This window comes from Limulus polyphemus, unplaced genomic scaffold (genome assembly GCF_000517525.1).
Source record: "Limulus polyphemus unplaced genomic scaffold, Limulus_polyphemus-2.1.2 Scaffold230, whole genome shotgun sequence".
NCBI classification, from domain to species: Eukaryota; Metazoa; Arthropoda; class Merostomata; order Xiphosura; family Limulidae; genus Limulus; species Limulus polyphemus.
Window position 1 is genome coordinate 289,149 of NW_013665840.1, and position 17,469 is coordinate 306,617.

The following is a 17,469-nucleotide window of genomic DNA, read 5'->3' on the forward strand; positions in this document are numbered from 1 at the left end:
CAGTCACAAGAACGTCGAATATGAATCACTTGAAAAAAACACGGGGGTGCTTAACTTTTTTCCAGGTGTATAGTAAGATGCGTTATGGTGACATCGGATGATAGATTGTTGACAATATAAATTATACAATTATGTAAAATCACAATCCAAGTGAAAAAGAGAAGCTTATTTAAATGTTATTCACTCTCAATAAAAAAAAATATAACTGGTATGTCAAGAAACAAAATATGCAATATTTAAAGCTCACAATACGACACAAAATTATTTTTATTTATATTTTTTTAAATGTAAAAGCGATGTCAAAAGATTCTGATTTGTTTTAAGCTAACATAATTTAATAAACGTCTTCCATACTTACAAACTGTTACAATATAAGGATTCCACACTTCTGAAAATATTATAGTGATTTAAGCTTTCAATCGTTTTTTATGTTGTGATTATGCAAATGAAATTTAAAACACAATATTTAATTTGAGACAAATTATTTGTAAAACATTGGTAATATGCAAATAAAACATATCAATCTTACTATCCTACAATGTATGTTTCATCTCCTCCAAAGTACTAAATTTCTCCTAATCTTTTCCTGGAACTTACTAAATCCGGTTGAAGGGATGTGTTAAACTCAGGCTGGGGTGTTAATTTCTCTAACAGGTCCACTTAAGGAACTTGTCAATTTCTTCAAAGCATAGTTGTATTGTATCCTATTTTACCTTAAAATAGAGGTACTTCCACATTCCGGTGCCCATTTTCTGGTTGGTTAGCTAAAGAGAAGAGTTTTGTAAATGCGGTTTTTTCTTGTCTTCCAAGAAAGCTTTTTCTTCTGTTGTTGTTGTTTTGAAGGAGCTAGAAAGAGCTGTGAAATTTCCATCTTTGTTTTACTGTACAGATGATTGAGTACTTCACATCAAAACGATTTTGAATATGCAAATCAGCAAGTCATGTGACAGCCACAGCGTATATAGTCACAGTGGAACAAATTGTACCATAACTACATTTTGACATTGTAAGTAGTATGATGAAACCAAAAATTGAGTGTTTTTAGGAAGGGTATGTAACAGCCTTTTCTAACGTAAGATCTTTAAATTGCATTGGAAGGCAGAGAAATATGTATCAACTCTGAGCACCAGTACCATCATTAAGATCCCAAACAAGTTGTATCCCAGCTGTGGAAAAAAAAAGCAGCATCTTGTAACAGGTGAAAGCCCATGAATATAAAGGTCAGTGGCAAAAGCCGTCCATGTATCCTAAGCAATAGTACGTAACATAGTCAAGAAGGGTCTTAGTCTTTGTCAAAGTGGCAGTACATAGTGACTCTGAAAGCAAGTGTTTGTGGACTTTGATAACACGTATAATGCTATTTTCTACTGGTCAATATATAAAAGTGATACATGAAATGTTGGAAACGTTTTAGAAGATATTCATGATCATCACTGGATACTGCACCAGGGGCAATTTAGAGATCAGGAACGTGGCTACAAATATCAATGTGAACTTTGCTTATTATTATACTAATGTTCTGGACCTTTTGTACCACACAGAGTTATTGACTTTTTACATAAACAAAGCCAACAATAGCATGGGTTCCTAATGTTGTTCCTGTATAATCTTCCCATATCTCAGGCTGCTGGAAAATGGAAATGGTATTCATGCTATTCCATACATAGACATACTGGTCAAGTTGGCAAATGCAGCACTTATGGATTTGTGTGTGACTGGAGTCTTGAAACAGCAGCTTAAAAACTGTCATCTTCATACACTAGATGGATTATGGTAGGTGTCGTATGATTTGGACATGAAAGCCTTAAAACTGAGCCTTTTGCAATGGAAACTATGCTGCAGGGTTATTGTTAAGATGTACAGTCATCAGAAAGATAAAGACTGGACATGGCAAAATGGACTGTAATGATGAAACAAGGCTCCAAAATTGTATTAATATAATGTACTCAACCCCTGTATTCTTCATTTTGTTACTGTATGCCTTTACATTATTCATCAAATCTTTTCACACAGTTATTCTGTTGCTGTACTGTAGATTCCATTTTTCTTTACTTCATAATGCAGTAGTCCACAATTACTTCAAAACAGCTCTTCTACTGTTTTCACTTTGAACAAAATGTTTTATCCTGACTTCAAAACTTATCATGTCCATCTCAATCCACCTGTAACAAATCACTGCACTCATCCTTCCACATACTAAATCATGACTTACTTCACAAGGTAAATTTTTGGACAACCAAAGCTAACTAAACCAGAGAAACTTCCCACCTTTCAGGTGATATATTTATGATTTTGTTAGTTTGAAAATTTAGAAACTTGGAAATTAAATAAAAGATGCAGTTAGCTGAATTTCACAATTTCTGACATTATAATGACTTAAACAGTCATGACTTTCACCATTCCATGACTAGTTTAGAATATATAATTAATCAGATACTTCAGAAAAAGTTTTAAATTTGCTTTTGCAGGGGTTCTTGCATGTAGTATGGCATTCTTCTTAAATGTACATTAAAAGGTCAAAACACATAGTAAACCTTTCACCTAGGTACTTTACAGTGCATGTGACAATGGCTATACATTCATATCACTCTGGCCCTGTGTCATGGGGGTGTTTCAGATACATTCATATCACTCTGGCCCTGGGGTGTTTCAGATAATTATAAAAACTGATATAAGTATAACATAACAATCCCTATAAATGTTGTTCAGAATAGTAGGTAACAAATAAGCTATTCTCTGCTTAACATTCCTGAAACATGTCTTTCGCTAATACTTATGGACATATTTTTTAGTGCCATGACAAAGGATTTTTATTGCAAAGTTTATTTTGAATGTGTTCCTTTTTCCATTTGACTTTCTGGTACCTGTAACATTTGATAATCACAATCACTGATAGATACTTTCTGAAACTATATAGAACTTACTGGGGAGAGAAGAAACTACAAACACTTTAGGGATAGAAGAAAAGACTGATGAAAACACCAAATTCTGCTCTGACAGAACATAAAATAAACTGGGATATAGCAGATGCACTGACTCAGATAAATTCTGGAAAACAATAAGAATCAAAGAATCTTTCTACATTAACATAATGAAACCATCATTAAACAAAGACTCAAGCCTGGAAATCAGTAGTTTGTGGCTACTATTAATCAAATCACCACTAATTCCACCAACCAAATTACAAGAGAACTACTAACCAATCACATCATTACCACCTCAATCCTCCTGGATAACGTATAAAAATCTGCAAAAACCAATGCAAGCTGAGTTGAAGATGACAGACAATAGTCTTTTAAAACTTCATCCTTTCTATTTGCACTACTTTAGTAGATTAGTCCCCCAAGACCTTTTCCACAACTGTCGTGCTGAATTAGGCAGTTCCTATCCATTTCACCTTTGTTCATTGTGAGTCCAAGGATAAATCACCTACAGATTGAGACTTCATGTCAGAGTATACAAATCACCAAAAACATTTGAGTTAACGCTGTTACAATTTTGAGTGAGAAATTTCAAGCAACATTTACTCTGATCAATTCAAAGATAAAGAAAACATCTATGCCAGTAATTTGGTATGATTTTAAAACAAGGTAGTGACACATGGATCCAAAGACAGCAATGATGACTTTTTAATAAATTTAATATAAGAATCAATTAAACATTAAGTTGCAACTTAAAAATCCCCAACAAACCCAACCAAATAAAATAATTATCTCTTGTGATGAAAAATAATAGTAGTTAGAGAGTCAATTAGGAAAAATATTTCTTGTTTTTACTATAATAATAATAAAAAAAAGGTTTTGTTTTAGCAATAAAGTCATTTATTATCTTGGATTTAACTTTCTGAAGACAACTACTTTAAATTCTGTTGTATCTAAGACATTTACCAAAATAATACTCCTCTTAAACAACTTTAAGTTTTAGGACAACTTTTATGTAACTGATGTCAAATGACACCCACAAATAGTGATTTGTACATAATAAACATTTGTAAACCAACTGGTATCCAATGGTTTTAAAAGGAGCTAAAACATTAAATGTCAAACTTGTTTTTCACCATGTTATTTTTCTAATAATTTTCAATATTATTACAATGACATACACATATCAATCCTCATTTGAAGTTCTTTACTTGCTGTTGACAAGACAAAGTTATAAACCATAACTAAAAACTGTGTTGTACAACACTTGTAAAAATTATGTTTAGGACATTCAGGTGAACACATTTAAAAAATCTTGTCTGCCACTTCTCATACACTAAAATGTTCAATATTTTCAACGTCAAGTCTATTAATCCACTGTACTATTAAGATGTCACTGGAAGCTTAAGCACCAGTTTCATCTGAGTTCTTGAAGCTTAGAGTACCACAATACTTTAGTGAACCACAGGATTTAAAGGTTCAGCCTTTATGCTTGACAAGTCAAGCCTCTCATCTAGGTCATCATCCAATTCTCCAATCACAGCTCTAGTATAAAAAAAGAAAAAAAGAATTATATATATCTTTATATTATAAACATATTGATCTTCTCCAAACATTTTAATTTTTTTCAGATTGTGCAAAACTGCACAAAGGGCTACCTCTCCATGGTAATTCAATTGACAGACTAGAGGAAAGACAGCTAATGAATGGTGTCCATCCTCAACTTTTGCCTGACCAAATGGTGGAATTTGACAATCATTCTTATAATGCACCTATGGCTTCAAAGTTGGAGCATGCTTATGTGACAACAGGCCATGAACAATGAACCCATCATCTCACAGTCTGAATAGACTAACAACTAGGCTACACTTGTCCCACTTTCTCATTTATTGAAAAAAATATATATATAGAAATTCTCACCCAAAACACCCAACTATACCTCAATCTTAGCACTGTTTTGTGTACAGATCAAATAAAGGTTTACTTAAAGAACTCTAATTATGATTTTCCAACAGTGTTATACACAGGAGTATTAAATATAAAGTCTCAACACACAGTGCTACATATCAACCCTTTCTGGACTGCAGGAGTGTCACCTATATCCCTTGATTTTTTTCATTCTCATAGTTGAAATACTTAATCAAATTCCATGAAACTTAGAAAAAAACTTACTAAACATCTAATTTCAGTTTTAAAAAATGTGTATAATTTGATTTAGTTTTCTATAATTTTTTATGTTGTGAATTTTTTCAAAATGTTATGAGACACATTTTAAAAAAACATTAAAAATATTTCATTTCATCTTAAAATCTAAATTTTCTTTACTGTCGATCAAGAAGGTCTATTTTAAAAATTCAGTCAGTTTCAAACTGATTGATATTCATTGATATATTTCTTTTCTTACTTTATTTTTTCAACTTAAGCAGTCACCACTTTCTGCTATAAATTATGAAAAATCCCAAACACTGAAAAAGATCAAATGGTGATCCATGACCTGAACTTTCAAGATGGTATCAGGTCAAGTAACAATATTTTTTGTTAATAATATTTTTCATGAAGATAAATTTATATTTAATAAGTAGTTTTTCTATAAAATAATTAGTTTTCTTATTTAGGTATTTTGTTTGAGTGCATTAAACTTAATAATTACACTTTCCCATAAAACCATAAATTACTGTTCCCATCCTTTATTTACATTGTTATAAACAGTTTATAATCAGCTCTATCCAATGGTATTCAACTGTTCCTGTAGCTGTATTCATTAGTATATGTTCAGATCCCATGCTCTGATATCACAAATGAGCGGGAACCAGGGGCACATCCACATCTGGAATATCTAGTCTTTTTTTATATATCTTTTAAATTCTTCCTACATTATGACCTTCACTGATACTCAAAATGATATTTTTTTTATTTTTTTTTATGAGTGGTAGAATAATCATACTATATAAATTGAACCACTTGTGCATGTGTGTGTGTGGTGGGGAGGGGGTGGGGGAGAAGGAGGTTATTTTAAGTAAAAAAATTGTACCACTAACAAAGCTTATTACAAAGACACGCCTGAGGTAATTGTGATTTTTTTCATAATTAAACACACACGCACACACACATATATTTTAGAAACACCACTGGTGGGAACAAAAAGCTGTAGTAATGAAGACAAGGAAAAATCATGTAAGAAACAAAACACACACACAATTATATTTTCAAGGGATGGGTTTCTTAACAAATACAGCATAGGTTATGCTTTGGATTGGAAGAAAACTTCTAAAAAATCAATAAGTACCTTATTTTCAGACAAGATTCCTTGAAGCTGTACATAAGTTTAAGTTTGAACTTTTTTTATTTTTTTAGAAATTACACAAAATAAATAAATATTTCAAAATTTCAAATACCAATTCTAAAATATTTCTTTAGTTAAATATTGAAGAAATTAGAATTGATATTTTTACTTGATATCTTCATATAAAAGTACTTGTCATCATGGATAGGATTCAGTGGTGGCACCCAATGCTGCCATATTAAGTAGCAACACATGCACTACATATTAAGTTGTAGCACACGGTATTAAATATAAATTGGCAGCATATAGCACAACTTATTAAGTGGCATTTTTGAAAGTTACCAGTTTTCTGTACTGAAAATGTATTTCTGATAAACACTTACCTCCCTCACAAAATAGCTTTTCTCAACTAGCACTGCCCTTTATTGGTGCACATTTTCACTTCCCACCAATAGCCTTCCACCTCCTGCTTCTGCATATCCACATGCAAATAATCATGCAGCAGCTCTCGACCAATAGGAGCATGACACCACTCCCATCTTAACCAACCATCACCCTACACCATATTGGAAAATGCTAACTTCTGATACGATATCTTACCTCACAAAATAGCTAGAATCCCACATTGAACAGGTGGTAGGCCGATAGAAAAAATGATCCCCCTTTAGGAAGCACCCAAAGAGAGACCAGGAGGTGTGGAACCAAAAGAGGAGACTGCACCACATTTGATCCAAGTTACTATTCACTCTTTTTATGACAGTGTCATGAGCATAAAAGGCTGAAAAACATCAAGGAATCCTAGAATATGTATGACCAATGAATGGGACTGCTGGGTGTTGAGTCGCTAGGGCACGACAGATCGTAGTGGTAGTTCGACCTCATCCAACACCAGGTAGGATCTGGAGTGGTAGATCAGATCTGCAGTAGGTAGAGGATAACCTACCTCTTTGCCTTGAACTGGGAATTGGTAGGGAAGACAAGCTTCCGTACTAATATCAGTCTCCACTTGCACGCACGTCCAACACCAGATCCACCAGGAACCAACATCCAGTAGATGGTAGGAAGGTAGAAAGCCCTGGCTGAATTACATCTCAGAACCAAAATCTGACAGCAATGGATATGGTACTTCCAGTCTGTGGTACAACCAACACCAGATCTGCCAAGAACTGACATCCAGCAGATGGTAGGAAGGGAGACCACAAACCTGAGGGTGCATCTCCAGTCCAAAACCTGGTGGCAGTGGGCATTTGTCATCCAGTCCATGGTAGGAGAAGAGATACCGGCCAGCATACATGAGGACTTATTAACTCTGGACCCACTGGGAATGTACATCCAGAGGATGTTAGGGAGGAGGAACATCTCAGCCTGAGGGGCAAACTGCAATAATATATATATATTTGTGACATGACAGAGTGATTCAACCAAAACCTGGCAGCATCTGAAATTGTACATCAGGTCATTGGTAGGAAGGGCATCACACCATCTACACGTGATACTAATCATGATCGGGCCATCTCCAACCCAAACCAGACACACCAGGAATGTACATCTGTAGAATGGTAAAAAGGAGGAATGCCACAGTAGGAAAAAACAATTGGTCAGATATATAGACAGGAGTATGGCATAGTGTTACAAACAGACCTGGCAGCATCTGGAATTGTATGCCAGGTCTGTGGTAGGAAGTGTGATACACCAGCTACACCTGCAGTATGCTACCACCCTACTCTTAACTGAGTGGCATGATTCATCACTTAAAGAGACAGGCCTCCATGGTCTGTGGTAGGAAGTGTGATACACCAGCTACAACTGCAGTATGCTACCACCCTACTCTTAACTGAGTGGCATGATTCATCACTTAAAGAGACAGGTCTCCATGGTCCACCACCCCAGCAACAAGGAACTGGTAAGGACTCCCACACTTCACGAGAGGAAAGGGGTAAAAAATGCATTGGAGAATCCAGAGGAGTGCATCACTGGAGACAGTGCAACATGTGATCATAATAACCTATTTTGAAAAGCAGAACTACCATGTTGATGGAGTTGATCAACCATAGTAGGAACAGTCTCAATGCCATGGAACATCAGAGATAGGCAGCAATCTCTGTCTGCTTTACTGTTAGTCCATGAGTGTACGGTCCCGAATGAACATAGTTATGAAGAAAAAAACCCAATAGAAAGACCTACTAACAGTCCTATGGAACACCCCATCTCTATGGTGTGCATAACCCTAAAACTGTGACGTAATTATATAGTGGAGAAATACAACCCAAACCTGACAGCATCTGGAACTATACATCAGGTCCATGGTAGGAAGGGCTACAATGTAATTGATGTCAAGCATGGTCACAGGATGGTCAGTGCATATTTTTATAAAAAGTATATTTGCCATAGAGTGGGATCCACAATACACTAGCAAAAGGCCCTTGAAAAAGTAAGAAAAGTTAAAAAAAAACCTTTCACAATACCAAAACACAAAAATTTAAACAAATAGTAAAGAAAAACTAAGTCAGTAGTATAAAAGAAAATGTTGACAAATCTACAAGCAGAAACCACCAGGTCTGTACAGTACCACTGCCAACTGAGAAGTGATTAACAAGTGCAGATGTGAAGAGGGTGCTGGTTACGATGGGAGTGGAGAGCTGCCATGTGATCATTTGCATGTGGATATGCTGCAGCAGGAGGTGGAAAGCTGGTGGCATGTGGTGAAAATTTGTGACGATAGAGGGAAGTGCTAGTTGAGAAAAACCATTTTGTGAGAAGAGGTAAGATATTGTATCAGAAGCCATACACCATATACGACAAACTTGCATTCCACTGCCAGAGATGGACTGTATCCTATATGGTGAATCAACAGTCAATGGGTTAAATATAGTGACAGCACACAGCACTACATCTTAAGTTGCAACACAGTATTAAATATAAAGTGGCAGCACACAGCATTAAATATTAAGTTGCAATACAATATTAACCCTCAATTTGTCGTGTGGTAAAATGGAACATATATGATCGCTTGGGGTCATTATGACCCCAATGCCATATTTAAATTACTATGAAGCTCAAACTCTTATAATATGTTTTGTTTTGTTCAAATCCTTATTTGTAAGCAAAATAGAATAATGAAAGCCTTAGATTATGGCTTATGATATTAAAGAGTATTGCAGTGGTGGTAAGTCCTTTTTTAGCCATCTGTATAAAATAAGAGCCAAAGTGGCATTATGAAGATGTAACAAGAACTAATCACATATCATTTAAAACAAACAATTAAATAGAGAAATGCCAGAAAAGAAGAGATACAGAATAAAAATACATTTTTTAGCCATAAACTACAAAAAACACATAAAAGTAAATTAAAATCAAAGGAAAACAAACTGACCTTGCAAAAATTATAACCCAAGTAGTCGTGTGGGGTAAACATTACACCAATCTAAAACTTTGCAAAAATCTACAACTGCAAAACACTGATTAAGACTGTAACATGGACAGACACACAATTAAGGATGCTACTGTGGTTGGGGCTAAGTAAAATGCCATCTATCACATAATAATTAATTAAAGAAATTGCATGGGGGTCATGACCCCATATGACTAACTGAGTGTTAAAAATAAAGTGGCAGCAGTACATTAAGTGACAATTCAGAGCTACATACTACAGCAGAACCTTGATTAATGGATACCGTGCCATAAAGGGCAGATCTTTTCAGTCTCTTTCTTTTTTTCTATTATTTATAACTAAAATAAAACTTGCAATAATGGGCACCTTGATATTCTGAATTAAGGACAGCGCCTTTAGTCTCTTTCTCTATACGGTCACTCGATAAAGTGGACAGTTGTCTTTGTAATCCTGTATGGTATACCGCAAAACATCCCAGAAGGATGACCACTATTCAAACTCTTATGATGTTTACTCGATCGGTTTCATACCATATACTGTAATAAATGTTTTCAGATTCATGGTGCAATCTTATTACTCTGGGGAATTCTTGTTGTAAACACTGTAGGATACATAAGCTGATAAATTCTACATCGTGTTCTCGGAGAAGGAATCAAGTTGGCTTATTTCTGTGCACGTGCTTTGTTGCTTCTGAAGAGAAGTACTTTCAAATTCTGTGACCAATAATAAAGAAAAAAAAAGGCTCAACTAATCCACCCCAAGACCTCCTGTTGACAATGTTCCATGTCATAGCAACATGCACCTCAGGAACACCAACTTTGCATGGCTCATTTTTGATATTAAGAGCACCTTGCTACAGAGGGCATTTGGATGCAGTCGGAAGGGTACCCTTAATGTCGAGGTTCTACTGTAACTGGCAGTACATAGTATTAAACATATAGTAGGAGCACACAGTATTCAATGCATGGTGGCAGTACACAGCACTATATATTACATGGAAGGATGCACTACATAAGTGACAGCACACAGTGCTTTATGTGTCACTATTCAGAGACATATTAAGTTGCAGTTCTACTGTAACTGGCAGTATATAGTATTAAACATATAGTGGCAGCACACAGTGCTTTATTTGTCACTATTGAGAGACATTAAGTTGCAGTATATTGTATGGTCCCGTATGGAACAATACATCAGTTCCCATCCATACAACACTATACATTACATATATGTACCAGTAATATACTACAAGAAACTATACGATATTATACATTACATTAAAGCTGGGTAATTACTGGTATTTGCTAATTGATTAACTTACAGCCCCATTAATCAGTTACATTTGATTAACCAATTAGTACAGTATTTCTCAAGCCATGTTACATGAAAAAAAGGAAGGAACTTGCCAGTGCATACGGCAAGCTAGTTGTCTTATTTCTAGTCGGCAGTTACAAAGGGGGAAGAAATGTGGGAGGGGGTGTTGAATGCCATTCATCTTCCTCTAGTCAGCAGTTCAAGAGAAAAAAAACAAGAATAAAGTAGACAGCTTGTGCTACCACACAGATGCCTTCCCTCTAAGCTGAAGTTCAAAACTAGTGACAGTGGCAGATAACCTTAGCAGTTGTGCCATAATAAAGACATGGGGAGCAAGAGCAAATTTGGTGGCATTGGGAATCAAACCTAAAACAATCTGACCTGTATCTGAAAAAACAAAAAACACAGATCCTCAAAAAAGATCCAATTAAGACAATATTGATGTACAAAGGCCCTAAAAAAGACCCAATTACAATTTTGAGGTTTTTATATCTTATTTATTTCCAAACGGTAAAATTAATGTTTAGTTGGCAATTTTGTACCTTTATTCAACTAATTTTTGATGCCTTATTTGAAAGTTTCATTACATTGGAAAAAATTAGCCCAAAAACCACCCTAATGTTACATAGTATCTTAAGAAGACAAACAGTCAACGACATATAAAACTTTTAAACAGAACAGCGATCTTGGCCAATCACATTTAATGTTTTCATTTTAACCAGCTTGGCCTGCCTGTCAAGTACAGTAGAATACAGCCTGTAGTAACACTAGACTTGCATCATAACTCTCACACATACTACTGTACCGTAATATGTATACAATGTCTGAATGCTGCACATGTATGTACACACACTGCTGTTATGTATTGTCATTCATACTTGTAGTTTGTATTGACCTGGAGAGAGATAAAGGTATACCTGTTTTATTTATTATTATTCTGTTTCTTAGTGATCAAAACTTTCATAAAATTTTGTTTGCAGTTATCATTATTGTATTCTATTTAATTTGTGGATTTTCCCACTTTTCTCATGGTAACTAAGCCTTCCATATTTCCTAGATTCACCTATACTTGTGTAATCAAAAGTGGAGGTCAGTGTTTCAACCGTGATAATTAACGAAGAAAATTCAGAGTTTGATTTTGTAAATTTGATCGTTTTAGTTTCCACCAAAGATTTATAGGAAAGAAGTTGAGACAAGCATGTTAGTTTTATTGTCATTAGCATCTATACTAGAAATTAATATCACTAAATATTCGTGCTATTGGCATTCACTTTTGTTGCAAATTCCCACCAGCCCATATATATATATATATATATGCATACAAACATCACACAATACAATATGCAGTAATAGTTTCATTTTGAGTTTACTTATTGATTAAATATATACATATATTAAAATTTTTTTCCTTTGTTTGAATGTTGATTTAAATACTAAATGTTCTTTAACATTAAAACTTGTGTATTTGAGAGTGAGCATACCAGTGATTGAAATGTCATGCCTGTTTTAAAAATAAATGTTACTTAATGTCAAAGCTGTAACTTTAAAAAAAAAAGTGTGTTAATGTAACTAACTGAGCTGTATACACTGAACTGTGTCACTACACATAGTCATTCACACTCAGTTAAAGTCCATACAAAATTTACCTGAATAAAGCAGCACAGAGGTGCAGTTTGTCATTGATAGAAAGTTTAGTGACTAAAATAGCATTCCAAGCCAACCACAAGAGCTAACTTTTCCTAATGTTTTCAGCCACTTTTGGTGGATTGTACCAACATTTCTCTTTTTTAAACAAAAAAATGGTTCAAAATATATTTTTGTGGGGGTTCAAATTTTTGAGTTTGTAGTTAGGGAATTTACTGAGGATTTTGGTTGAGGATCGGAGTCAACATTATGTGTGTAGTGAGGGCATGGATAAGTGCACAGTAGACTGTGATGCTGTTTTGAATAAGGGTCTGTTCCAGGGTGCTAGTCGTCTGTCGGACAACATGGGGGGTTTAAATTGGTCATCCGAGGAAGTTTTTAGTTAAAATTGAGCCCTGCTAAGTCCCTTTAATCGTGAGCACACCCCCTGAAAAACAAAATAATTAAAAAATCCAATCAAATTTGAATTAAATAGAAAAAACAACTATATTTTGATTAGTTGGATAGTTGGAATAATCTAAAAATAGGAACACTCAGAAACCCTAATTCTGAGTGGTCAATTATTTTCCTGACAATAAACATAATCATAATTTTGATGATTGTTGGAATAATCAATCAGTAACAACTGAAACACAGGTTTGATTGGTTGATTACTTTTGTGATAATCAACATAATCATAATTTTGATGATTGTTGGAATAATCAATCAGTAACAACTGAAACACAGGTTTGATTGGTTGATTACTTTTGTGATAATCAACATAATCATAATTTTGATGATTGTTGGAATAATCAATCAGTAACAACTGAAACACAGGTTTGATTGGTTGATTACTTTTATGATAATCAATATAATCATAATTTACATGACATGTAATTACTGTTCCTAAGTGATTGAATTTATCAATTAAATTGCACAGTGTTAAATGTGATATTGCCTACTTTCTTTCCAAAATTTTAATTTTTTTCATATTTGTGTATTTATTCAGAATAATCTGAATCATTAGATACTTCAAAGCTGCACCTATAAATCAACACTATTTCAACTGTACTTACACATTGTCACCCCTTATGATGTATAAGCCTAAAACGACCTGCTCAACACCATGACTCGAACTGTACACTCTTTCATGACTCTCATCCAAAATGAGATTAATTGTTTGGTCAAAGCCTTTCAAGGTGCCCTGCAGAAATAAACAGACAAACCAATAAATATTCATGCATATATCCATCTTCAAGATACAAGCATTTAAAAAGCATGTGTACTGTGCTAAGTCTAACTGTAAAATATTATAGAAAAAAGTAAAATTCTGAGTGATCTTTTTCTTTGTTCTGTTTTTTCTGAACTTGAAAATGTTATACAAGATGTTGTAGAGCCAAGTACTAAATTCAAATATTTCTTAAGATGAAATATGATGAAAAAAAATTTGTTTATATAAATACATTCATTTTTGAAACAATAAATAAAAATTCTGATAACAGTGAAGCTTATATATAAACACTATTTTGGTAACACTTAAGATAATGTGTGATCAACAAATGCTTTGGAGATCATTTTTTATCAAGCACTGCTTTGGTGACACTAATTGTTTGTGATCAGTTACAGTTTTGCTGACACACTGTACATGTAATTTAATACAATTTTATTTGCATAACTATGACAGACTAGCTGAGACTAAGCTATGAGTTACGTTTGGGGGTATGTAAGCTATGGATGGGTATAGTGGAAATTCTAAGCCTTCCATACAGGAAACTGGGTGACAGTCCCAAAACAAGCAATTTGACAACAAATGAAAATGGCAATTCTACAATCTAAAATGCACTTCCACATAGTGATTGGTATTTCCAATTAAGGCTGAAAAATAGAAATAAATATACTGCTGTGTGTTATTAGTTGTTCAGACCACAACATTCCTTAGCATCATGCGTATGATACTGCATCATAATATGACTGATAACATAATCTTTTACCGATCTAATAGAGATTTCCAGTAAGAAGAGTGTGTACAATATCTTTGCAACTATACCTTTGGTTTGTTGTGTGACACTAACAGTAAATTTGCTTTATACCAGAGCTCATCAGGTTGGCTAGAAAACTGTGTTTGGTTAGTGAAGAATGATGTGATTTTAATTATGATTAGTCTAACTGTAATATAATATCCATATGTATCTACATTAGACCATTACATATCAGCAGTATTAAATGTCTTCATTATGTGTATTACTCACAAGAATACAGCCATCTTGCAGTTGAAGATTATTCTCAACACTTTTCAAATGTCTATGCAAGTTCTTACTTTAAAAATTCATTAAATTTTGATTAGCTTTTGCAGTGAAGTTTCAGTTGCTTTGTTATGGCTTCAGCCAATTCTATTAGGCCAACTGTCATGCATTTTGTTATGATAACATTTATCTCTGCTAACTGCTTGAATAAAACTTTTAATTAATTTGAGAGATTCTACTAATATTTATTGACCAATACAAACATAGTAAGGAGCCTTCTAGGTGCCTTTTCACTACAAAGTAGGAGCAATAAACTCAAATGAAGTTATAGCTTTCCTACAAGAAAACATGTTTAATGACCATTAAGAGCAACCCTGGTTCCATGAATAATTAGAGTAAGAATTTAAGACATTTACTTGATCAACTTTCCATGTTGAAACAAAAGCAAAATACGCAGAAATTTCAAAACATTACATCTTAACAAAGGGGATAAAAACATATGGTACTTCCAAGTAGCACATCAGTATATATAATTGATTAACTGTGAATAAAACAACACTGTCATGATATAAAATTCCAACTTGGCTAGCAGATATAAATGGATAAAATACATACTGTTACATGCATCATTTTAACACGATTTTCACTGCTGGTATGAAAAAAAAAATTTTATTTCTATGTTCTTCAGCACCATGAGCTACTACAATGCAGATATGAGAAGAAACAGACAACATAATTACAATCAGTTACATATACTGTAAATGGTATTTCTACCACCATACTATTACATTAGGTTTTCACTACCACTATTATGTATGTGCAACTTTTATTTTAGCCATATAACAAACAAATCCTGACTAAAAATATTTTTTCAATACTATCAGGGAGCAGAGTAGCAATCCCTATGTAGGGATGGGTTCAATTAAAAATGGCAGCCTGTACATTGCATATGGTAGCGTGTACGCCAGGACATTGGCATAATACAGCCAAAAGATAAAGACAAAAAGCCCTTCATTAATCAAGTACAAAACTGCCTCTAAAGTTCAGCTAACCTTCCTTGATAGAAACTAGGCCACAAAAACATTGATTTTCTTCTTCTCTGTCAGCCGTAACTCGTAAACCACAGAGTGCCTATGACCAGCCTGCACACCAAAACACTTCACTACTCTCTAGGATGTGATTTTCATAGGTGGAACAGCAAGTGACTTACGATAAGTTAGGTACAGCCCAAGGTACTAATCATGGTCTGTGATCAATAAGCCACTATATGCATTATATGGAAGTAGATAATCTACCATATACTCCTTACCGCACCACGCAGTATCATGGTCATGGCTTGTCTTGCTTCAAGAAGTAACATCTGTAGATTATATTATAGCTCCCTAGAGAACAGAATTGAATAAGTTGGTGAAATGATGCCTTCCACCTAGAAGTTACAGCCCCACTGGAAGCCAAGACTTTGATTTGTAAGAAGTACAGAAACTAGTAACAAAACATCTTATTCTGCACTTACAGGTTGGAATGAAGGAATGGGTAATGCAAATTTTCTTCCCATCCCAAATGCTCTCTAGTTTCTGATCTTTTTCTATCCCTAGATCCCAACAATGTTAGAATAAAATTTTTTGTTACTAGCTAAATTTAGACTAAAACTATCACATGTATATAGTGTACAGTACTGTACTACAGAATTGATATAAGTATGATACTCATATTTACTTGAATCTTTATCATGAACAGGTGTATATTAAACCACAACAACTTTGAGGAAGACACTAAATTGTGTCAAACACATGGCAGGTTTTTAACTATTTGGTTTTAATAAAACTGTTTTACTCCTTTGTGTTTTAGACTTAATTTCATCTAGTGTGTTGTAAAAAGGTTGCTAGTGGTAAATTACCACTATCTTGTTACATGCACATGATTTAGTATATTTTAATTTTCACTTCAATATACACTTAATGAAATATTTAAGAACTATTGAAATCAAAACAATTTTTTACTTACCACAATATTTCTGCCATCAGCTGTGATTACAGATACCGTATCTGTCATTTCTAAGTTAAGGGTATTTGCAACAACTTATCAAGAGCTATAGTTTTATATACACTGTACTTGTAAAACAATATAATAACACAACTGTAAATAAAATTTGCAGTATTTGTTCCTCAAGAGTGACATTAGTTGTGTTAGATCTAAAAATTTGTAACGGGGGTAGGATGAGAATCATACTGTCAGTAAATCAACTAAAATTCAAAACCAGGCCACCAGGTACTGACAACCATGTAGGGGTAGGAAAGAGAATCATACAGCCAGAAAGTCGACAACAATCTAAAACCCAGTCCACCAGTAACCAACATGTAAGTGGGGGTAGGAAAGAGGAACATACTAGCGGCAAGTCAACTACAATCTAAAACCCAACCATCTGGTGTGGGTAAGAAGGAGGGAAACCTATGAATGGGCACATGATAACAGTGTGAGACTTGAATGATCAATCCGGGAATCCGTCACTGGGAACTGACACTCACATGGGGATAGTATGAGGGATCCTCATCGAAGAGGATAACTGCAATTTTTGACAGCTCACTCCCATGTTACATAATGGAGGATATCTCATCATCTACACCAGCAGAACATCATCACCCTACTCTCAACTGAATGGTTTTATAATCATTTATATATATATATATATATATATAT

At 34.2% G+C, this 17,469-nt stretch overlaps 1 protein-coding gene across 1 annotated transcript in view; it reads right to left on the reverse strand.

The window, feature by feature from the left end:
• Window positions 1-3,798: 3,798 nt before the first annotated feature.
• The window catches only part of LOC106478599 (U6 snRNA-associated Sm-like protein LSm8), a 19,905-nt gene continuing 6,234 nt past the window's right edge, over window positions 3,799-17,469 (reverse strand). The window contains exons 2-4 of the mRNA XM_013939154.2: window positions 16,777-16,817; window positions 13,606-13,733; window positions 3,799-4,466 (exon numbers count right to left, since the gene is read on the reverse strand). Of these exons, the coding sequence (XP_013794608.1) occupies window positions 4,376-4,466; window positions 13,606-13,733; window positions 16,777-16,817 (260 nt within the window). The 3' untranslated portion in view covers window positions 3,799-4,375. The remainder of the gene's footprint in view (window positions 4,467-13,605; window positions 13,734-16,776; window positions 16,818-17,469) is intronic.